The following is a 25,141-nucleotide window of genomic DNA, read 5'->3' as shown; positions in this document are numbered from 1 at the left end:
CTACCGACTCTGACCTAAAATAACTGGAGAGTATTAATGCTGCTGAACAGAATGGTATGTTTGGCTTTATACATATAAACTAATAGAAACTAAGTATAGAACTGATATCATCATCATCATCATCATTACATAAAAGCCGACAAAGTAAACGGTCCAGAATATGTTTCAGCACTAGCAAAATCTGAGAAAATAGACTGTAAGCCTGAACGGTTTGGTCAGGAGGAATTTTAATGAATGGGAAAAGTTTGGTAAGAGCTGGCTACTGTTTAACCTTGTGTAAACTAAACTCGCCGCACTACTGGTCCCGATTCATTAAAAGAAGAGCAAGGAGCGGGGTAAACAGAAGAGGGGAAAAGGGCGCTCTATCTGTTTAACATGACCTGCTCTGGCTGAGTCTCCCCCAGATCCCATCCTCTCACACACAGGACATGCACATGTACCGCATGGGGAGCTTTTGCTTCACGTTTGTATGCAATGTTCATTGTAAATCCTTTTACCTTTATAAAAGCAGCCCATTTACCTATACAAATGATTTCATTTTCTTTCAAATATATTCCAGGATTTTAAATCACAAAAATAAAAAAATCCCTTATTTATGTAGATAATGCATAAATGTTCTGCATCAGACGTTTTCTTACAAGGATATCAAACAAGCATTTGTGCATGTGTGTGTAGGAGGGGGGGAGAGGGAGAGAGAGAGAGAGAGAGAGAGAGAGAGAGAGAGAGAGAGAGAGAGAAACAGAGAGAGAGAGAGAGAGAGAGAGAGAGAGAGAGAGAGAGAGAGAGAGAGAGAGAGAGAGAAAGTGCAGCCCCAAACCCCACCATCTGTTGGATGTCCAGAAGGTGTGTTATGATCCCGTTCGCAGAAATTGGCCAAAGGGGGAAACGGCGGCTTATCGATTGAACTGATAAAGAGAAGCATTTAAGAGGGCAGATGTGTGAGGTCAAAACAAAACAAAACAAAAAAAGCAACACATGACTAGCTACCACCAGAGAACAATCGCGCGCATCAACTACCAGTCCCCGCGCATTGGACCGCTCATTAACAGGAATACCAAGACATGCTGCTTGTCGTTTTTCTCGGTGTGTACTGGATCGGCGTCGCATTGGCCGACACCGGACCACACCTGGCCAATGACTGGGGTGAAGCTGTCCGCCTGAGGCACCTGTACTCGGCGAGACCCGGTCTGCATCTGCAGATCAGCAAAGACGGGAAGATCGGAGGATCGCACGTGCAGAGTTCGTACAGTGAGTACCAGACTTTGGACCAAGAACAAAATAGACACTTTAGTCTATTTATTTATTATTTTTGGACCATAGTGTATACATATAGCCATGGTACAGAAAATTCCCATCCGTGTGCTCCAGGGCATATAATAAACATGTCAGGAATTATATGGGGGGAAATATTCATCTATACCGATCATCTATTATCTTGTGGACTTATATATATAATAATAATAATTTTAATACTACTTTGCAAGTAATTCATTCCCACGTGCATCAATAAACATTTTTTTATATTCTTTATACAGGTTTGGTGGAGATTCGCACCATTGACACGGGCTATGTGGTTATTAAAGGTGTCGCCAGTTCACTGTATCTCTGCATGGAAGCCAACGGCAAGCTATATGGCTCAGTAAGTCATTTATACCACTTATACACGCTGATTTATGAGTTGATTTACTAGATACACGTATTGCTAACTGTTACAGCTGTAAATAGTGAATTGAATGCATGCACTACTTTTTTTTTTTTTTTTTTGGAGCGTTTCAATCAACATTTACTTTCCAACAGTTCATTCCTTCCACGAAATCCCTGGATCACCATGTAGATAGAAAGATTAGATACGATTAGTATCCATAGATATACAGGACTATATGGAAAATGAGGGTTCTTTATATGTTATTGGATAATATAAAACAATAACTATACACTATTATACACTATACACTACACACTGTTATTATTATTATAAACTATTAACAAACAAAATCCTATTCAATTAAGATCCAAAACAAATTATTATCACATCAGCAATTGAACCCAATGCTTTGTGACCTTAATTTAATAATTTATGTGAACATGTAACTGTAAGAATATAGTTTGCAGAAGAGTTCAAATTTCTAAAGATGATGTTACAAAATTGACCAAACATACCTCGTGACGTCGTTTTTGTGAACTTTGTCTCTTGTGCTAGGTTTGCAAAGCTAAAAAGTGAATGAAACAGGACAGGAAAGTGACCTTGGACTGTGTATGTGAATAGAAAACAGCATTCGAAGAACTTAAAGTGAACACGATTGATACAAAGTGAAATGCGTTTTTTTTTGTACATGAACCTTACTTATTTTATTGTTTTGTTTTCTTTAATCACATAGCACATTTATACAAAGGAGGACTGCTCTTTTCTTGAACAAATTATGCCAGATGGCTACAACATCTACTTCTCAGGGAAATACGGGACACTTGTGAGCTTGGGTGGTGGGAAGAACCGCCGTCAAAACGCTCTTTCACAGTTCCTGCCCTTGCTCAATACTCTGCCACAGGAGCCTACAGAGTACAACGCGAGAAAAGTGCATTCTCCAATTGACCCAGAACAGGATCTACAAGCGGACAGCATGGAATCCTTTGGGAGGATCTCCCAGATTTTCATTCAAAGCCCAAGTTTCAACAAAAGATGAACAGAGTTCAAAGTCTCCAAAGTTGTGACTAGGTTCAACCTCTTATGCAGAGGCAAGAGGCTGAACGGAACCAGCCGGGTCTGAAAGCAGAGCCCAGATGAACAGACAGAGATTACAAACTTGGGGAAGAGAAGGATCAAGTTTCCGGAAGATCAACCTTTACCCCAAGTTGCATGGGCGGATACACAAAATACGCTTCAAAGTATTTAGTAGTTCACAACTACTACACATTGTAGATCACTCCACTCTTGAGGCTCAGAGAAAAGTGTGAGCAGCTTATTAGGTTTATTTATTTCTGAAGATTATTTTCTTCACTGTCATGCCAAGTCTCTGTATTGTATAGTAAATGCTGCTTTTTTGTGCACTTGTACCATCTAAACTGTAATCCTTACAGCTCAGATTTTATATTTGTTATATTTATAGTAACCTGTACTTTATGATCTACTTTTTTAGACCCATGTGTGTGTTTCTGAAGAAGTCTGGTGTCATTATGAAACTTAAATGATTTTTCTTTGGGGTGGGGGGGTGTTGTTTTTTCAGGTTTGTTATTCAGTTTTTTCAAAACTGACCATTAAAAACATTGTAATGACAGAAATTTGAGATGCTTACTGGTTTTGTTTTCAAAGACACATTTAAAAAAATTATTAAATTGTAATTTTGTAACACACACACACACACACACACACACACACACACACACACACATGCTCGCTCGCCTTGCTCGTTCGCTTACTCAGTAACTCAATCACTCACTCAAACAGACACAGTTTTCCTAACCCAAGCTTTTTGTTTAGAGTTAAGTAACACAGGATTTGACTTTCACCTTTCAAACTCAGTGGAAAGTAGCGCAGGTGATATCAGTCCACAAAATCAGACCCAAAAGGTTACCGGCCTTCTCACTGTTTAGTATCATTAGTAAGATAATGGAATCGTGTGTGTATGACCAGCTACAGAAGCACCTTGTTCTCTTGAAAATAACTTGAACTCTTACTGAATTCTGATTGCTTCTTTTTCCTAACATACTTCATTAATCCTGACACCCAAACCTGGTTGGAGTCTTGTCCCCTTATGTGCACTCTGCTGGGGATATTGCTGCATGGACAGCCCATGACTCATAGGATTGGTGTGGATGGGGAGACTGGTGACTTTCATGCCGTCTTTAAACTACTGTGGCGTCTATACAGTACAGTAGGTTGGGTCTTTTTCAGTGAACATTTGAAGACTTTCGTGTAAGAAGGAATACGTGTTAGGTCTGTGGTGAAGTCTGAAATTATGCTGACCTGTTAGTCCCTTAGGAGCTCTTGCTTGCATAATTCCACTCAACTACAAACTGTTGTAGAAAGGACATTATTTACATTTACAGTCCAGTGTCACCCAAATGCGGATGGATCCTTTCTGAGTCTCGTTCCTCTCATAACATCTCAGCGAGTTTTTCTTTGCCACCATATTTGCAGGAGTATTCATTAGGGATAGATCTTAAAGATATATAGTAACTTAATTTTAAATGTTCTACTTTTAGACTTTTAAGTTCTTATTTGGTTTCTGCTTATGTAAAGCTGATTTGAGTAAGATAATGTAAATTGTTAAAAGAGCTATAAAAATAAATTGAAAAAAATTCATTACAGGCAGTAGATTTAGATTCCGACCAGAACACAGCATGTCTGACCTCCTAAATATCTTCTACCAGAAGTGAAACCAACACCATTACAATGGAATAGAGGTAGTTGTAATTGCCCTTGACATCAAAGGAGCCTTTGACAAAGTGGGGTATAATGGCTTGCTATCCAAACTCAAGGCAAAGCAGATACAAACAAAGCTCCTCACCTGGATCAACAGCTAGTTCTCTGGAACATCTATTTCTGTAGCACTTTCAGGACAGAGTTCATAACGCTACATCAATTATAGCTTCTGTCCCCCAAGGCTCTATCCTAGGCTGTCTGCTATTGGTTTTTATTGATGACTTGTTAAAGGGTGTGCATAATCCCATATGCTGATGATTATACCCTGTTTGCACACCTCACATCTGCTAAAGACCTACAGCAGGTACAGACAAGTCTGAATACTGACTTAGAGAGAATGAAAGACTGGGCTGAAAAATGGAAGGTAACATTTGATCCAAGCAAGTGCAAAGCCATGGTTGAGTCTTGAGAAGAGATGCTTCCTTGGAACATGTTGATTCTCTGGATATCCTGGGATCTACATTTAATAGCAAGCTACTAATAAATAAGCACATTTAAAATATTTGAACCATTTGATTGTCCTCCTGTGACTTATATTAATGAGCCTTTTCGCCTACAGCAGCATTAATATAATTAACATTAAAATCACCAAAGACAATAATAATAATAATAATAATAATAATAATAATAATAATAATAATAATAATAATAATAATAATTCGCCTCACACCTCCAGGGTTGGGGTTCGATTCCCGCCTCCACCTTGTGTGTGTGAAGTTTGCATGTTCTCCCCGTGCCTCGGGGGTTTCCTCCGGGTACTCCGGTTTCCTCCCCCGGTCCAAAGACATGCATGGTAGGTTGATTGGCATCTCTGGAAAATTGTCCCTAGTGTGTGAGTGCGTGAGTGAATGAGAGTGTGTGTGTGTGTGCCCTGCGATGGGTTGGCACTCCGTCCAGGGTGTATCCTGCCTTGATGCCCGATGACGCCTGAGATAGGCACAGGCTCGGTAGTTCGGAAAAGCGGTAGAAGATGAATGAATGAATGAATGAATGAATAATAACTTCGCATTTAAATGTGGACTATACAGACACTGCTTCAAACCTGTTACTAATGAACTAGGCAATATTTCACGTCATTTGGTTGTGTTATGGCTCCCTCTTGTGGAAACATAGTATAACTACTGCCATGCCACATAATTTAAAAATAGGGTCTTATAGTGAGATTTTAAATTTCTCTGTAAAGGCTGAACAAAAAAATGAAATTAACATTGTGGTATGCCGCAAAACTGCAATTTATTGTTTGTTTTTACAGTTTCATGGGGTTAACACAGCCCTGTGTCATCTGTGGAGTCCTTTAAGTTTCTGGGCACTACCATTTCCAAAGACCTGAAATGGGAGTGCAACATAAACTCCATCATCAAAAAGGCCCAGCAGAGGATATACGTCAATTTGTACGTCAATTAAGGACGTAAGGTCTGCCACAGGAGCTGTTGATGCAGTTCTACTCTGCAGTCATTGAATCTGTCCTGTTCACATCCATCACCATCTGGTTTGGAGCAGCAACAAAACAGGACAGGTACAGACTGCAACACACAGTAAAAACAGCAGGAAATATAACTGGTGCCCCTCTGCCCACCCCACAGGACTTGTACCATACAAGAACCAGAAACTGTGCAGGAAAAATCACTACTGACCCTTCACACTCTGGACACAACCTCTTTCAGCTCCTCCCTTCTACAGAGCTTTGTTTATCAAAACTGCCAGACACAGGAACAGTTTCCTTCCCCAATCACCCTGATTAACAACTCACCATAATTATTTTCCCCGCTTCATATCTATAAGTACTGCATTATCAGGACTGTCAATCACATCATCAGTATATGTTACACACACTACTGCTGCTGTATATTGTACAAAAGCATAATATTACACAATGTTGTTATTTGCACTACCATGCACTTCTCACACTTTATGTACATAACTGATCAGTCATATATTCAGTATTCGTATTTAATACTCTTACTGTTTATATTGTATTACATCTGCAGTCTTGTACAGTCTGTATTATCTTGTATTGTATAGTTTAGTGTTATTTATGTCTATTATATTGTCTTGTAAGGTATAGTGTTATTTATGTCTGTATTGTCCTGTACAGTCTGTATTATCTTGTCTTGTATAGTATAATGTTATTTGTGTCTGTATTTTTGAGAGTCACAAACAGCTAGAACCAAATTCATTGTATGTGTCAACACACTTGGTCAATAAACCGGATTCTGATTCTGATTCTGAAAAGAACTCGTTCACTTTTAATGAATTCATATAAAGTTTTTCATTTAATATTCCCTGAACTAAAGTAGTAACATCTAAAGTAAATAAATATGCTTAATATTGTTCCCTGTACTAAACAACACATCATTTATGTCGTTTGGTAACTTTTCAAGAAAAAAGTCTAGCCTATTTTTTTCAAGGAATCAACTCTTGGAATCAACTCCACCCGTATCAACTTGAGTCGCATGAGTCGCAGTCGATTCGGAGTCGACTCCAAAATTTCAGGCGCTAAACAAGCCTAAAGTATTCATTGCAGTGCAATTTAAAATGATTGACTCGGTCGCAACTTTAATTTACACTAAAAACAATTTAATTCAGAGATGTTGCTCCGTTCCACAAGGTGGCGATAATCGCTAACAGTTTTGAACAAGTCGTTCTTCCAGAAGCCAGTAGCTTGTTTAGTTTATATATCAGTTTAACTGTTATATATCTGAATATCTGCTGAACCTCAGTTCTATTAAAATGGCAGGTGTTTCTCATCACGTCACAGACGATTTGTTTGACTCAATTCTAATGGCAGACGACAGGTAAAAAAGATTTTATTACAATGCTAGCAAGCTAATATTATTTACAATTCAGTACCTTATCATTTTAGCTCAGCTAGCTGTGTGGAAGATGTGCCTAAAGCTGGAAAGAAATGCCATCTTTGTTCTTTGTACTAAATTTAATGCTGTTATTTAAACATCCTTTAAATAACCTACTGAGGCATTTGGCTTATTAGACACACTTGAGCTGATTTAAACACCCGAATCAAATTAGCCGCTAAAACTTTAGCCACATTATGCTAATGATTCACTACTTTCCTTAATAATTTCATGTCAATGTCATGAAAGTTTTATTATGGCTATTCTTTACCCTCATAAAAAATAAAGGTTATTATGGTCATAAGTAAGTGTTTTTTTTTTTAAAAAAAAAATCAAACAAACAAAAAAAAACCTCAATATAGCTTAATGTAGACTTATTTCTATGTGTCATTAGTTTATCTGAATGAAGAGATGGAACACACACTCTGGAATTGATGCCAGTCTCAGAGCATCATGCACACACACACACACACACACACACACACACACACACGTATTTCCACACTCATTCATGCACAGGTCACACACTACGTCTGTAGACAGGTTTTTGGGAGTTTGGAGGAAACTAGAGAACTGAAGGAAACCCACGTGGAGAGAAACTCCACACAAGCAGTAACCTGAGCTTAGGATGAAACCATTAAGCCCTGAACTGTGAGATGGCTATGTGACCCACTACACCACAAAAATATTTAAAGCTTGTATCATCTCTAATCATTTTTTGTGATTCACAGTAAAATTCTACATGTTTAGGACTCAGAAGAAGGTTAAATCACATTGATTAAACCCTGGTTAATACAGAAACTCCTCTCCAAGAGGTGCATATAATTTTTTTTCCTGATGGCTACAGGTTCCACATAGATGGGTACCGTGAAGGATTTGAGGAAGGATCACAGCAGGGAATGATCGAGGGCCGAAACCATGGTATGCTTCATGGTGCTAAGCTCTCAGCTGAGGTATGCATAATTACATCATACGCCATAACTTGTGCGTTTCCTTTTTTTAAACTGATGTCTATAATTCTAGGTTTCCTTTTATCACGGCTTTGCACTCACTTGGCAATGTCTCCTACGAAACACTGAAGATGTTAAAACAAGGTGGGAGGTTTGGGATTTGCATGGATATATCATTCTGTCCATCTTTATTCTATTTAGTCTAGGTCAGATAACTATGTGTCCTGTATGGATGTAGAGTAAAGACAGTCTGATTGTTTTTCCAGAAAACGACTGAAAGCTGTCGAGTCTTTGGGTGCGATGATCCAGAAGTTTCCATATGATGACCCACAGAATGAGAGCCTCCAGGAACACATGGAAAGAGTGAGGTCCAAGTTTAGACAGGTAGAGCTGTTTCACTTCTTTTTTTTTTATTTTTTTTATTTGATGCAAATTTGCATATCAGACAACATATCTGGATAAGTTTTTCATTCACATTTGGCATTATATTTGAGAGAACATACCTACAGTTACATCGGTAGTTTTTCTTGTAATTCACTAAATATTTCCACTTAACTTTCCAAGTGAAAGCCTTTTATTTAAAAAATGGGGGAAATGTGTGACTTTGTCTTCAGCTAGACCTTTCATCACCAGATAAAATAATCAGGATAGCGGAAACAGTCTGTGGCTACACACAATCACACCTCACAGAGATTCAGTTTTTCCACACACTTTATATTCGGCATATTTTTTGGTTAATTTGTGTTTTATATTCTATTTAAATGCTTCTTTGACTTTATGCCTTGACTCTAGCTGTTGATGTTGTCCACCCCTAGATGAAGTTGAACTAAACACAATACAGAATATGTACATCTGCACAATTAATAAATTCCTCTGTGTCATAGGTGTGTTCTTTACTCAGCGTGGCTGCAGACTTCCAAGAGTATATGTCCAGATCAGAAGGAATGTCATTCTGAAAGACTGCAGAGCCAAATCCTGCTCCTCGTACGGTGTGGTTCGAGAGACAGCTCCGACTCCCAGCAAGCCACGAGCACAAGCGAGACACGGTGCAGTTGTGTATTATACACAGAGACGAGGCTTGGGAACGTTTTTGGTAAATTAATGGTGGTCAATGCTTTCTTGTGACACGCAGTAAAATACCAAGAAATAATTCAGGTGATTCGGATTTTGGGAAGGTAAATTTGTGCTGATCTGGGATCAGTTGCTGGTTGACTTTGGCTTCCTGCTTGCATTTTCCTGCGTGTGACCGCCATCTGGTGGTGAGGTTGAAGAAAACGGATGTTAACAGATGCATGTCTCCATCTGCTGGAACAAATCAGAACTAGAATATTACCCATTTATTCTTGATTACTGAAATTAACATCTATTATACAATATTTCAACAATATTTCCTTCAGAATTTGAGAAATTAAAAATTTAGTAAACAGAAATGTTTGTAAAAAATGTATGTGTGTTGCTTCTCATTAACTAACTAACTAACTAACTGCCTAAATAAATAGAGTTGTGGGATATACAAAAATGAATTTGAGGTAAGATTCATTTTTAATATCTGCATAAGAAAGGCATAACACATGTCATGTTGACCATCCTGAAGAATTTTATTATTGTTAAAGAAAACTGACTGCCATGATTGGCACCAAATGATTGCCAATAGTCAAAATATTGTATTTATTACAGATCGTCATACTTTTTCTTTATAAATTTAAATGTACCGTAAATGTTGTGGAATGCCCATGAAACAAGTTAGCTCATGTTATCACTTAGATAATAAAACTTTCTAAAATTGTAAACTGAAGATCATCTCCTGTTGAAAAACCTTGAGCTTTCAGTGATGGTTACAAAGCACTGAAACTAGAGACTTCTTACTGAAATCTTTAACATTTCAACAATTTGAATTCAATTGATTTTCATAGTATTTTTAACAATTATCATAACATATTCTCTCAAAGCAGCTTTACATAAGCATAGAAACAGAAAAAAGTTTAAAAGTGTAAAGTTTAAAATTAAATCATTTGTCTCTAATGAACAAGCCTAAGGTGATGCTGGCAAAGGAAAACTCCCTGAGATGATATGAGGAAGAAACCTTGAGAGGAACCAGACTCAGAATAATGAAAATAATGTCATTTCTACAAAAGTTTGTAGTTGAGTGGAATTAAGCAACCAAGAGCTTCTGAGGAACTAATAGGTCAGTGTAAGTTCACCACAGGCACAACACTTACACAGTTACATGCACTTCCAAGACCCTGTTTGAGCTATTACTATATAAATAATAAACATGATATAGAAATGATAACCAGAACAAGGTAAATGTCTAAAAAACTACTGTCTCAGCTGCTGTTATAGGAAATTAATCAACACCTTTTTCTGAGTGTGATTTGAGTATTCAGCAGTGCTGTGGAGAACTGTATTATACTGATAACTTTATAACATCAGTGTTAATTTTTATACACATCTTTATTTGGAATGAATCCAGGTTTGAACATCAGGTAAATCCATTGTACAAAATCTTTTACTTTCTGTAGTCTTGGGCTTTGTGAGGTTTTGCAATAAAGAGCTGAACCTTATATACTTTAGAATAATAATTTTAATTTCTTTGAGAATTTGCCTTCTCTCCTCAGCCTTTGTTGAAGCATACAGCCATAAAAGCTTCAAAGGTGTCTTGAATTTCAGTAGAAGTGCCGCCATGCTGGATCATTAGTTACCTCCTTTCTCCCCAGAGAACGAGTGTGATTTTTATCATGCGAATGCTTACACCTGCTCTTGGCCTAAATCCCGGTTACCTTTTGTTAGTTTTGGTTAACCAACCCCGGGCCCCATGAAATTCCTCCGCTGGGTCTCTCAATGCCGTTTCACGGGTGGTCAGCAAAAGTCTGCTGACAGATAGCGGTCGGCTGCAACAATGCCACGCTGGGGCCGGCACATGAGGGCAGGGGCCGGGCAACGCACTGCCGTTCTTTTTTGTTCTACTCTGCTGGCGCTTTGAGGCGGAGGTGCAGCTCTGAATTCAGCCGGGTTGGCAGAGAATGAGAGGGTGGTGCTGAAAGTGGCAGCTGGTCTGCGCTCTGTGCAGCAGCAGGTGAACACGGGGCCCGATGGCGGCACCTTCAGAGCAATGACAGATAAAACCGCACTCTTCCCTAAAGGCCTCCAATCACAACTCGCTCCAGTGTGACCTGCCTTTGTCTGGATGGAATATAGAGATTTATGTGATGGCCTTCTGTAAACAGATGTGCTTTAAGAAGTGTGTGTGCAGCAGTTTTAGAAATTGGCTCAAAATAATAGATGTTTATTCAAACTAAAAACTGGACCTTTTCATTACGATGCTCATGTTAAACATTATATATAGATCTGTACTAGAAGTTTCTATGTGTCTGACTCATTCTGAATGCAGCACAGTAGAACATGAAGATGGGGAGGGGGGCTGGTGAACGAAGGCTAAAAGAAAGCTTGAGGAACGATGTTTCTTTGGTTTCTTTCAGCTGGCCAAGCAGAGTGGCTGGGGCCAGCGAAAGGGAGCAAGGCCGAGCAAATGAAGGAGGACGCTGGAAGGTTTCAGAAAATGTTCAGGAATTTCAGGAGCAGGTGGCGAGTGGTGACATGAAAGGAGGACGTGACAAATGCAACCGGCGGGCACTCTAGAAAAAAAGGCCCCTGGCTGAATGGTGGCATAGTATCTCCCCTTTTTTTTTCTTCTCAGTGCCTCATACCCCCCACCCTTGCGCGCACACACACATACACACACACACACACACACACACATAGACACACGCGCAAGCTCCAATCTCAGCATTAAGCCACTTGCTTGCCTGCATAGTTCATGATGTGGACGATAAAATGTGCAATTCCTATTCACAGCACAGAAAAAAGTTCTAGGTAGGTACGTAATTCATGTACGAAATGCAGTTGGTCAACTCTTGGTTTAATTATTTTTTTTGAGCTTTAAATAGTTGCTTATTAATGATTACCCATCATTAAATGACACATCCACTCTGAAATTCATGAATGTGCTTATATTGAATATTTTTGATCTCTCAGGTTGCTCCTAAAAGTAAAAGAACAGCTGTTTTTCTCACCCATTATTTACCAGCTATATTCAATGTTATATTAATGAGAAATCCAACTGAGAGATGTTTGTGCAAACATTGGGCTCAAAGTCCCAAAATGCAATGCAGCAAAATGACTCAGTTGTGAGTTACTGCAGATATTCGGCTTGGCTAGTTAGCGATCTCAGAGATGACAGGAGCAAAAGCAGTGATTGTGGTATTAGCATAAAATTTAAAGCTATGGAAGCACATCTGTTTAAGCAGACTGTACAGATTAGGAACTGCGTCTTTTGAAGCTGAACAGATTAAAAGACTAAAGTGCCGCTGCATCGTTGACCTTACGTGGAGATGGTTAAAGCAACGAGTAATTCTTATTGAAAGTTTAAAGTATCGAAAGTTTCAAATTAAGCTACTATTAATCTCTAACATTTATCACTAATGCGCAAGCGTGAAGTAACGGTGGCAAGGAAACACTTTCTGAGATGATATGAGGAAGAAACCTTGAGAGGAGCAGGCTACCTTTCTACAACCGTTTGTATTCAAGTGGAATTGTGCAACCAAGAGCTCCTGGGAAACTAATAGGTCAATGCAATTTGAAAGTTCATCACAGACTTAATACTAATTCTTCTCTGGCCGAAGTCTTCAAATGTTTACCGATGAAGACCCGAGCACAAAGCTGAATGACGTAATGGCAAGTCATGTATGATTGTATCCAAGTCGTTCTACCCACAGCAATCCCATGGGGCATGGGCTATCCATTCAGATCTATCCCCAGCAGAGTGCACCACCAAGTGATGGGGTAGGGGTAGGGCATCAGGATGGACCAGGTAGGTCTGGAAAGAAGCAGCGGTCACTCTGGGAACTCAGATCACTGTGAGTGGCATGTATAGCAGTGAGAGAGAAAAATATTACGTATGCTTTTAACCATGTGATGTTAAAGACAATGTACATTATGTGCTCTTGCAAAACTAGTCTTGACAGCATAACGAAAAGGGGAGTCAGAAGGTAACACGGACATGGGGGCTTCAGCAAACCTGAGAGACTTGCGAGTGTGGTAAGGCGACAGCATCCAAACATCCCATTTCACCAAACACTTTGCCCTTGAACCCTCCAGGTCTGCTCCTTTACCTAAGGAAAACTATTCATAAAAAGATAGACTAAACAAATGTGTTTTCAACCTGGACTTAAACACTGAGACTGTTTCTGAGTCCTGAACACTAATTGGAAGGCTGTCCCATAACTATGGGGCTCTGTGAAGCGCTGCCTCCTGCTGTGGCCTGCACTACTTGATGCACTACCAAAAACCAGCCTGCATCTTTTGATCAAAGTAGGCATGGTGGATCATAAAAATAAAACAAAAGATCACTCAGGTACTGTGGTGCAAGACCATTCAGTAATAGTCAGTAATAGTATTTTATAATCAATGTGAAATTTGTCTGGGAGCTGATGTAGTGTGGATAAGATAGGGGTGATGTCTGTATATCTTCTGGTTCTACTTATGCCTTTAGTTAGCTGCTGTTTTCTGGACTAATTGGTGCTTGTTTGTGCTCCTACTGGAACATCCAGACAGTAAAGTGTTACAGTAATCCAACCTGGAGAGCATGAACTAGTGTTTCTGTATCATGCAGTGATATCATTTTTCTTATCTTAGCAATCTTTCTAAGAGGGCACATAATGAAACAGAAAGACCATCCAGAGTTACTCTGTAAACATAAAGCTTACTTCTGGATGCTTGTGGTCCTAGCTTGAAGACCTACTTATTCAGGAAACACTTCAACTAGCACTTCTTTCATTATCTTTTGCATTTAAAAAAAAAAAAAAAAAAACACACCTTTGACACTTTCATTGTAACTTTGAACAAATGTTTTAAACTCATGGTATCTTAAGTATGTAACTTAGTGAGCCAGCATTAATGTATTCAATGTTAGAGATTTAAGCACTTATGTACGTCGCTCTGGATAAGGGCGTCTGCCAAATGCTGTAAATGTAAATGTAAATGTACAAGGACTTCTGAGTTAAGCAGGATAAAGTTAGTAAGCATCCACTCTCTAATGTCCTTTATACATTCTTCAACCTTAATAATCTGGTGTGTCTAATCTGACTTACCTAAAATATATAGTGTCATCAGCATAACAGTGAAAGCTAATACCATGTTTACAATAGTTCCACCAAGGGGTAGCTTATGTAAAGAGAAAAACAATTGGCCTTGTGAACACCGAACATAAACTCAGTATGCTTAAATATCTACAAACCGATAGAGATCAGTCAAAAAAGACCCGAGCCAGTAGAGGGCTGTCCCCTTAACATCAACAACCTATTAAGTAGAATAGCATGGTCAATGGTGTCAAAAGCTGCAGTAAGATCAAGTAAAACCAGCATGGAGGCACAGCAGTGGTCATGCCAGTGGCAGGTCATTTACCACTTTAACCAGTGCTATCTCTGTGCTATTATGAGGCCTAAGTCTGATACATTTCATGAATGTTATTCCTATGTACATATGAGCATAACTACTGTGCTACAACCTGTTCTAGGATCTTGGACATAGCAGCTTGTTTAAAAGATTTAGGCACATAACCAATGCTAAGGGCATGAAGATGGGGAGGGGGACTGGTGAACGAAGGCTAAAAGAAAGCACATAAGTGCTGACTGAAGTTCTGATCAGTAATCAATTCATTTACAAGTGCTTTAGATGCAAGACATCTTATATGTAACAGTCCTAGCTGCGTTTCAAAGGTGCTGGCTGTGCATTCACTGTGATCAAATTTATTCTAATATGGATAATACGTTTATTCATTTATGTTTAGCTCGGGAAACAGACAAAGTTTCTATATTGTGAACCCTGGGTGATGACTCATTGCAGCTAGCAGACAATCTGATTAGCGTGCTTGTCTTCTCCCTGACTATGGCTCTTGATTGTCACCTAACAACTAGGCCTGTTATTAAAATGTGCTACTGTATGCTGCAAGAAATGAGAGCAGCACCTTCCAGAGGCGTACAGTATAACCTATGCTTTCCTAGGACCGTAAGATTACCTGCTACAGTATGTCCGGTGCCCTAGCTTCTGGAAAACACCTTAGGAAATCCTGCTCCATAAATTTCTCCAACAGATTACAGTACATGATTCAATCCAAGTCCATAGAAACTACTAATCATCCTCCATCTATTGTTGCTCTGTGGAATAGATCTTATATGGATTATTTTTTTATTATTACTCTGGCCTTTCTCAGCACAGGTAAACCACATCACTGAAGATGGATGCTTTGTTGTGACTGCTCGGGTTGAAGTCAAATCTACAGGCGCCAGGCTGGAAGATGTACAGTCACTCGTGCTGTGGAAGTCACACGTTCGGGCAAGCCTTTCGCTACGCCTTTGCTAGAGTGTGGGAAGAAATGTTGCTCTATCTTCCAAAAACCGCAAACACAAGGATGCCAAGTGCCAAAGACACAGCATTATCACAGTCCTTAGTCAGAAGGAAGAGTGTGTGAAATAGTCAGAGTTGTTCTCCTTTGATATTTTTTTTTTCAGTAAATCAAGGACACGGGCTAAACAATAGACGTTGTTTAGTGCCGTGAATGGACAAATATCTGAGCTCCTCTTTATGTACATGTAGGGTTTATGAACGTGTACTTTTGATAGTCATTTATTGGTAGTAATCAAGAGCAATTTGAGGTTCTGAGAAAGAGTGGATCAGAACTTTCTATATGGACTTGGACCTTTATAGCTCATGTCCAAAATGGGTTAATATCCTAGAAAATATTAAAACATTGAATAGAATGGTAATGGAAGATACAATTTATTATTGAACTTGGCTGATGAAGGTATATGTCATAAATCAGAGGATATAAATGATCTGTTGCATTTCAATTAAAAATACTTTTAATTGTATAATATAGAGTGGGCACGGTGGCTTAGTGGTTAGCACGTTCGCCTCACACCTCCAGGGTTGGAGGTTCGATTCCCGCCTCCGCCTTGTGTGTGTGGAGTTTGCATGTTCTCCCCGTGCCTCAGGGGTTTCCTCCGGGTACTCCGGTTTCCTCCCCCGGTCCAAAGACATGCATGGTAGGTTGATTGGCATCTCTGGAAAATTGTCCGTAGTGTGTGATTGCGTGAGTGAATGAGTGTGTGCCCTGCGATGGGTTGGCACTCCGTCCAGGGTGTATCCTGCCTTGATGCCCGATGACGCCTGAGATAGGCACAGGCTCCCCGAGGTAGTTCGGATAAGCGGTAGAAAATGAGTGAGTGAGTGTATAATATAGATCCCTGCTCCCAAAGTAAAACAATGTTCAGGTTTTCTTTAAAAGGCTGGTGTTCAACTAGTAACTCTTTTCCGATAGGGACATATTGTAACGTACTATTGTAACATATTGTAACGCTATCATAACGTACGTAATATTTTTTCTGGCATTCTGAAAATCTCTTAAAAGATACAAATATTTAGAGCACAGTGTTGTTAAATTCGTGACACTGTTTGGACAGAAGTTTGGGTAATGTTTATGAAAGGAGTCTCCAGTGTCAGTGCCTTGTAACAGTCAGAGGTAAGGTTAAAGTTTTCAACATGGTAAAGTCTTTACTCTTTCCAGCTCCTTGGTTAATATCAGATTTAATAGTTATTTTATCTCAAACTAACATCAAATGAGAGAAGAGATTCATGGAATTACTGTTTATTACTGCTGTAATGTTTAAGTGGTAGCAGAAACTTTTTTAATTTATATAATAGTTAAACATAACCACTGTGTTTCCTTTAGTGGCAAATTGCTGAGGTCTAAGAGGAATAAAACCTTCAGGACATGATGTCATTGGAAAAATAACCAATGTATTTGTATCAGGCAACATCACACCACCTTGCAGTTTTTCCCTATTATTGAATAGATAATACAAGTAGTAAAAGTACTTCTTGGCTGCTGCTAAGGAGAGAAAACAGACAGTTGGTTTCGAAGCTTTAATTCTAGCTAACATAATGTCTAGAACGGTTCTGCAAGTAAAGATTGTGCATTTCGGACCAGCAAAGAAAGAAAAGAAAACAAAGTTTGATGAAGTGACATTTTATTTCTGGTTCATCACCACATCTACTAGAGTGTTCCTTGATTAACACCATTCAAGACTACAAAAGCTAAAAAGAGCATCTGCTCTCATTTACAAGACACAAAGCCAAGCTTTTCAGGGTTTTGGGGAAAGACGGATGTGATAACTTCTCTGACGTTGTCTGAGTCGCTATCTCTCCGTGCACATTCAAAAGAAAAACATGGGTGCATGCCTCCACACCAGCTCATCTTTTATTTTACAATTATTTATTCATTTAAAAATCTTTATGTCTTGGCTTGCAGAACACACAGCTCATTATACTTTTTTGTCTTGAGGTAACAAACATTCCTGATACTATACAGAGGATAGTGTGTGGTTTTGTCCCCCTGGGTCCTGGGTTAGCCAGTAGCTGACCCTATAACTCCAAGCTGCACCTCTTTATATATAAAAGAATTATCTCCAGTCACAATGCAGAACTCATAGCAGCACCATGTCTATGGCTAAAAGGGAAATCAATGGGGGAAAAGGGGGGAAGCAAAAATCAATGCCTGATGTTTAAAACAAAAGCATTTTACAATTTTGGAAATATCCCATGAAAGAAATGTGAAAAAGGATGAGAAGTACTGCTGGTTGCATCTACATGCCATTTATTGTGATATTGACATATGTGATGTTAACATGCCAAGCTTCCTGTGTTCAAAGCAACATATCCAGCTTCTGACCTGGGAGCCATGTTAAATTACTACAATACTATGGCTTTGTAAAATTCACAAATTCATATCTGCTTTCAATTTGAACAAAAGCTTCATAAATACATTTAGACCGGGCCACAAGTGGCCTAAAAGCAGGGGCATACAAGTCTCTTTTAATGAAACAGTTAAAAACTTTATGGCACCAATTTCATTTAATGCGCTCTCTCTCTCTCTCTCTCTCTCACTCTTTTTTTTTTTTTTGCTTATATCAGGACCCAGAAGGAGAATGTAATGTATAATGGGTGTCCAATTACCGGACCAGCAGACATTGAATAATGAAGTAAAACAAAACACAGAACTGAGGAAAAAAAAAAAAATCATCATTACTAAATCATGACTGGTTGAGGTATTGTGGGTAAAACAGGAACATTTGTCTTTTTTTTCTTTTTTCCTCATTTTTTTTTTGGAATAGCGCAGAAATCACATTAATAAAAACTGATCACATAAAAAACTACCAAAAGAAACAGATGTCAATATCATAATTTTCTATGAGAAAATTAAAAACCTATGGCAGTATATTGACATTATACATAGACAAAACCAAAAATAGCAGCAAAACAAGACAAGAGAACAAAGCATGTCTTTTCCTTTTTTTTTTCTTTTTTTTTCGTTCAGAGTTTCATACTTGCCGGAAATCCCACCATAGCAGCTAAATATGAGGAGTGTGTTCTCCCGTGTTCTCTTCTTTTCTCATTGTACAAACACCTTAGTTTAGTTCTGCAGTTACTTTCTGATGTCCAGGCGTCACCCCCTTTTTAACGTCTTGCTCTTCCACCTCTAACATCTGTCTTTGTCCCTGTTTTCTCCTCCACAGAGATTTAAGAGTGGACATTACATTTTGGGGTTTGTGCAAAATCTTGTAGAGGCCACAGCACTTTGTTTTCTCTTGTAATTCTGTTTTTTTTTCCTCTCGCTCATCCAGAGTTTGTTGGCTCTGAACAATAACTATGGCGCTTCTCTGATCTTCCAAAAAAAAACAACATTTCACACAAGGTAGCAAACATTCGTGCGTTGAGCACACTTCAAAACTCGGGCATCCTGTTGTCATGTTCCATACTGGCCTTATACGAGGTGGGGATAGAACAAAATAAATAGTTCTGAATCTTTGTAAAAAGCTTTGTTTTTTCTACTTTAGTGTTTTATGCATCAATGGGCCTGGTGCTGAATGGTGGCAGGCTTGCGTGGGTTGTTCATTGAGATTGCACCTCAATGTTCTCCAGCATCCATCTCAGCCAGTAGGATGGTGACGTTGCTGTAATGTTCCTCTACTATTCTGAGAATCCATTTATTTTCCAACTCTCAGTTTCTCTCTCTTTCTCTAGCCTATAACACAATAAAGAGACCTGCTCCATGCTGCAGACAGGAAAAAAATCCTGCCATCAAATCCTACTCCATTCCATGTTTTTTTTTTCAGTTTTGTTTTACAAATGTGGGTTTTTTCATAAGTCAGCCTTACAAGACGGACTGAAAGTGCTTTTTTTTATGGAATGGTTTTAGATAATAATACCTAAATCTAAACAGAAAGTAGACTGTGGATTGCACTGCGAATGTAACATAGGAAGCGGGTAGGAGAGAAGCTTATTGTGTCACAACCAGTGATGGCATTGGCAGTGAGGACAATCACACAAACAAACAAAAATGGGGTGGGGGTGGAGGAAATGGTTTTGTCTGGTGTTAAGTTAAAGCCTTAGCTTTGGCAATCCACAGGCCTCTAAATCATAACATAGAATAGCACATGCTTAACAAAATATACTAGGGTTACACAAGCCATTTTGAAAGAAAAAGAAACATGTTAGGGATTTTAAAAGTCTAGACAATAGAATAAAGTGACTAAACGCATAAGCAAGCAGGGATACATACACATGCCTAGACTGCAAAAAAAAATGTCTTGGGTGACTGTTAGCATGTGTGACATTATACTAGCTAAAAGAAAGAGATAAAAAGAAACAAAAATAATGCCTCTTCTCTTTCAAATAATGGTTACTGATACACTTGAAATAAAATTACCAACCTATTTCCTTGTCTGTGCATTAGACAAGTACCAACTACATAAATAATATATGCAGCTGTTGCAATTTAAAAAATCCTAGATTAGCTATACATTTTTGTCTTTTTTTGACAAATTATTTGAAGAGGGTTTGAAAAAGAGAGAAATAAGCAACTCGGAAGGGATGATCAAGGTTTATATCCTTCCCATGTCCTCTTCTGGTGGTCCTGGCCAGCAACAGCCCAATCGTGTAGGCCACTGGGAGTGCCACTGTTGGGGCAACAGTGAAGGCACTCTGAGGGGCTGATTAGATTGGGTGAGGTGTCAGTGTGGGCTTTAATGGTGCGGGGGCTGTGTGCCCTCTAGTCCCATGAAGACACTGGTCAAAGCCCATTACCCCAATGAAAAAACAAGACTCTAGATGAAGGCTGACACCCTCAGATGTTAATGTCCCTGACATCTGTAGGAGTGCATGAGAGATCCACGTCCTCCTCCACGCGTTTGCTTTCTGTGGAGATGCTTTGCTGCTGTGCTTGCCTTAAACTGGACTCCAGCAGAGATTCGATCTGCTCTTGGCACGATCGAAGACAGTCCTGTAGAAGGAACAAGAAGAATTTTTTCAGTATTAGTTTGAAACTTGGTACAGATACATTTTGTTTGTGAAAAAGCAGCAAGGATGTGTGGGACTTACAGGGTCACTCCTGATAACTTGGGACAGGTAGTTGGTGAGGTTCTGAGAGGATAAAGAACTGTCTGCACCTTTCAAGTAGAGTCCCTGCACGGCTGCAGCGACGCTTCCTGCTGCGATCATTGAGGGAGGGCTGGCGATGAAATTGACATCTGCAGATCACATAAATAACACCATTTTGTAAGGGTGATAAGACTCAAATGTTGTTGTTGTTTGTTGTTTTTTTGGGGGGTGGGGGTTGGGGTAGGTAGGGTTGGGTACTTTGCTGTAGGTCTTAGGATAGTTCCCAAACCCATATTCTAACTCTGTTACCATCAAACAGAAACTCTCCAGTAAAACCAAGCCATTACCACATACACACAAATATATCTTGGTGCAACACACCCAGAGCTTATAGACCTATATATTCAAGTTCAGTTTGGTTCCCAAGAAAACGACTCCCCTTCTACTTAAAGTGGCTGTAATGTGAGTGCTTGCTCAGTGGTAACTCGTCTTCCCACACCGCCTGCATGAGAGGGAAGACATTATAAATCAAAGTAGGGACTTTTCCCCCTCTCTCTCCTTCTCTCACTCACTCACTCACTATGGGTTCTGCCCACACATGGAGAGTGCAGCAGCACAGCACAACGGCCCCTCTCATAGGTAGCAGTCTACCATTGCTAGCCCAGTGAGGAGAGGGCAACTGTTAAGACAAATTGAACATAAAGGCACAGGAGCCATCAGCAAAATCTATTCATGACCATGGCTAGCCCCCTTCCTCACTACCCACCCAAGCACAATCTTCCTGGCTGCTATCCCAGGCCACTTCCCAAAAGAAATTGAGGTCATAAACATAAAAGGGGTGTGAGCTGCAGTGATACCCACCATGTCAAAAGAAGGACAAAGAAAGAATGAAAGGCCTAAAGCGGAGAGATTCCTTCCTGAGACACTAAAGGCTATTTCAGACAGACGATAAACTGACCATGAGCTGAATGCAATAGATTACATAACAATAGAGACTGATGGGGTTCCGCATGTCACAAACAAAAAAAAAGATCTTTTAGGGGAAGAGTTACACCCTAATGCAAAAAGCAGATGCATGCTCCACTCACTTCTACAACATAACTCAGCTCCACAGCATGTTGTATATCTCCTGTAATTCACAAAGAAGTACCAGATAGCTTCCTCTTTTTTTTTTGTCAAATGTTCAGAGACTGTGCATTAGCAAGCTGCTGCTGAGAAGCTCTTGGGCCTCTGCAGAGGCATGGTGCAGACACAGCAATCACCACAAAAGGAAACAGACATCCTCTCACTCGCAGACGCTCACGTCAGTTTATAATACCTCTGCATGAGGAATTAGGGCAGTTCTTTCCATCCCAATAAAAATGCTTTCTGATTGCAAATTGAACAGGAAAACCGAAACAATGTCTCTAAACACCCCATGTACATTCTTGCAAGTGTTTTGTAATAAAGAATAGACTTCTTGGTCATGTCAAAACACCACAAATCTAAACAGATCAAAAGGAAAGTAATAAGGTGCATACCTGTTGCGCAGAGAGCAACAAATGTCTGTGCGTGTTTGCGCAGAATCTGCTTGGTGCTCTGGTGAATGGGCAGTTTGGTGAGAAAATGTTCAATGAAGTCATGTGGCGTCACAGAGGCTAGATCCCACTTCAGCTTATTCAGTACAAGTAGCTCCATTTGCTGTGAGGAAGACAGGAAAGCGTGTGGTTTTTGAGATAAAGTGTCTCAAATGTTTCTAGAAAAGTACTTATTTTTATATATATATACATATAGAATACTATCATTGGCCTCTAGATGGTGTCCTTCCTCAAATGGCTTTATCTGTTCTTGACTCAAGCTACTCAGTTTAGGGCCAATTGCAAAGTACAACGATTTGCTTTGTAGGTGTCAAAGAAAAGTGTTAAGCACCAAAATGAAGAATGACATGCAATGTCTGCATGGACTGAATTACTTGTCCTTCTTGCAAACTAAGTCATTACAGACACAATCTGCACACAATTACAAAGTGATCCAAACTGACAGACGACCGAATTACCTGATCAACAATACATTAATAGGTAATTACCAATAGTTCGCAGGGGCGTATGGAGTTATCCGTGTATATGCAAAGCTTCTCAGCTGTTAATGGCACCGTTTCCTTCATTTTGGAGGCCAAGAACATGCAGGCGGCTCCCAGCAGCTGCAGTCGCGTCTTTTTAGTGTGTTCGACAGACAGAAACCTGTCCAAGTAATTCATGGCCAAAGGGAAAACCTCCTCTTCACATTTCTGTTCTTCACACACCTGGTAAGAAACGTATTATAAGAATACGGTACTTGAAGCATACGAGAGAACAGACTGTATAGCAGCTAAATAAATGTTATTTTCAACTTGAAAAGAGCCGGAAATATATCAAGATCAACAACTTTTTTCATGCATTCAGCCTAAACTGAAAAAAAAAATCGAGTTATGTCTCTTTTTGAATATGATGTGAAGCAGTGTATGCTTGTTAAATAAATGCAATCAAATGATTGATTAACAAACGTAATATGGTGCAAAGTATTTATTAAATCGATCGATCTGTTCAGTGTTTACAGTGACAGTACATAAGTTGAAGTTAGCAATAGATGCTAGCGGTCGTTGCTTCCTAATGCACAAAGGTGGCGTCCGGCTCCAGGCTCGCGGAAGCAATTTCTAGTTCGTCATCTTTTCAAAAAATATTTAAAAATATAATAAAATTGTTTCGGCGCTTTTAAGTTACACGACAATGTCCAGCTACATATATTCTATCGGCTACAGCAATAATATGTTGAATTTGGTAACGAAAAGTAAGTGAAATTAATTTAATTTCGCAAGGTGTCCGCAATGATGCGGAGCATACCGCATTTACACCCCGCACACATTTCAAAAATTAATATAAATTATTCTAGTGGGCAAAATCACACATAAAGCACATGTAAATCCAGGATAACCGATGAGGATCATAATCCGAATATTTATATCAAGATTTTTTCGTCAGAAACAAAATAAATATCTTATTTATTTATCCGACCTTCAGGGACGTTGTGCATGAGGCATTGAGAAATGAAACAAAAGTTTTAACGTATAATTATAAAGACTACTTCCAGGAACCGACACTAACTTATACATATGACTTAAAGGTCTCAGGATGAACAACAATATGTGAGAAATGTCAAAGTTTAGGCTTTTTCTGTATTTTTAAGGTATTAAAACAACTTCTCCACACGACAGCAAAGATGGCGCATAATAGGCTACTGGCACGAGTGGGATTGCATACGTGTACATTGATATTAAATTGAAATAAATTCGTGTAAACTACATTTCACCTTACTTTGGTTTAAAACCAAACGAACCGAACAAAGTTAAAGGAATTCTATACAATTCAGTGGTTATGTTTAAAGGGACACGACATCAATCCCCTGTAGTGAGAGGAATAATACTTTCGTAAGGCAGATTTTTTTTTTTAAAAAAGCAAAACATTCAAGAATGCACACAGCGTTGAAATCGAATAGTGGGAAGATGATTAGAGAGAATGTTTTTTTTAAAAAAAATAATATCCCTGTTACTAATGGGCCTGCATTAGGAGATCGGGTCCAAAGAGCATAAGGGACAATCATCTTGAGACAAAGTTGTGTAATATTAAATGTCGGGCTATACAAACCTCTAGCATCCATGTGGCGACGATTTTCCTCATTTTGGGTACAATTTCTTTCTGCACGCATTTGAAATAATTGGGCGAGGGGAGGTAGTTTTCCTCCGCTTTGAGCATTGTCTGTAAAACTCGATCATTCAACAAGTTGGCGTCGTGGTAAGCTCTTCTTATGGTATCCACCTCGCAGCAGAACAGCTGGTGCTCCATGGCTTCGGCGCTGACTTTGGCACGGAGGAAGAAAAAGTTGAGTAAAGAGGTGGAAAAAGTCGTCTTTTTTTTCGGCAAGGATGGAGGTTTGTGCTGATGCCGCTCTCGCCCTCTCTGCTGCTTGCAAGCCACTGAACAAGTCTCGCGCCGCGTTCCGCCTGACAAAACTCCCTTTCTGTGCGATGCAGCCTTGTGACGTGCACTGTTGTTAAGGGAAGATCAAAGCGACAGCAGCGGGCTGTGTGAGTGAGAGAGAGAGAGAGAGAGAGAGGGAGAGAGAGAGAGAGTGGCTGTCTGCTTGAGCGTAGAAAAGATAATTCTTAAATGACTTTTTCTGCGGCTCTTCCTATTGCTGCCAGTCTGGAAATGGGAGGTCCTTTACCCCCGGGTGGCGAACGGCTGTGGGGGTGAAAACGGGGGGTAGGCAACAGAGGAGGAGCGAGGGGGCTTTTTCCTAAATGATGTGGGTAAAAAGCCTGTTTAGTGGTGTGAACATGTGCATTGGTAAAGAATTGGTAGGGGGCGGTATAGAAGACTAAATCGGTATATTCGTCCTCTGTCTCATTA

At 39.5% G+C, this 25,141-nt stretch overlaps 3 protein-coding genes across 3 annotated transcripts; 2 read left to right on the top strand and 1 right to left on the bottom strand.

The window, feature by feature from the left end:
* The first annotated feature begins 866 nt into the window (after window positions 1-866).
* On the top strand, window positions 867-3,122 carry fgf19 (fibroblast growth factor 19). Its single transcript, XM_060865332.1, has 3 exons — window positions 867-1,248; window positions 1,536-1,639; window positions 2,379-3,122. The coding sequence occupies exons 1-3, from the start codon at window positions 1,062-1,064 to the stop codon at window positions 2,679-2,681; spliced, it is 594 nt and encodes a 197-aa protein (XP_060721315.1). The 5' UTR covers window positions 867-1,061; the 3' UTR covers window positions 2,682-3,122.
* A 3,915-nt stretch (window positions 3,123-7,037) lies between these two features.
* Window positions 7,038-9,652, top strand: lto1 (LTO1 maturation factor of ABCE1). Its single transcript, XM_060865319.1, has 5 exons — window positions 7,038-7,215; window positions 8,120-8,225; window positions 8,296-8,366; window positions 8,489-8,606; window positions 9,107-9,652. Exons 1-5 carry the CDS (start codon window positions 7,151-7,153, stop codon window positions 9,176-9,178), a joined length of 432 nt encoding a protein of 143 aa, XP_060721302.1. The 5' UTR covers window positions 7,038-7,150; the 3' UTR covers window positions 9,179-9,652.
* A 7,639-nt stretch (window positions 9,653-17,291) lies between these two features.
* Window positions 17,292-24,926, bottom strand: ccnd1 (cyclin D1). Its single transcript, XM_060886270.1, has 5 exons — window positions 24,377-24,926; window positions 22,783-22,998; window positions 22,238-22,397; window positions 20,718-20,866; window positions 17,292-20,619 (listed from the first exon to the last, which is right to left on the bottom strand). The coding sequence occupies exons 1-5, from the start codon at window positions 24,572-24,574 to the stop codon at window positions 20,464-20,466; spliced, it is 879 nt and encodes a 292-aa protein (XP_060742253.1). The 5' UTR covers window positions 24,575-24,926; the 3' UTR covers window positions 17,292-20,463.
* Window positions 24,927-25,141: the final 215 nt, after the last annotated feature.

The sequence above is a fragment of the Tachysurus vachellii genome, chromosome 1 (assembly GCF_030014155.1).
Source record: "Tachysurus vachellii isolate PV-2020 chromosome 1, HZAU_Pvac_v1, whole genome shotgun sequence".
Classification (NCBI taxonomy): Eukaryota; Metazoa; Chordata; class Actinopteri; order Siluriformes; family Bagridae; genus Tachysurus; species Tachysurus vachellii.
This window is presented reverse-complemented; position numbering and strand designations above follow the sequence as displayed.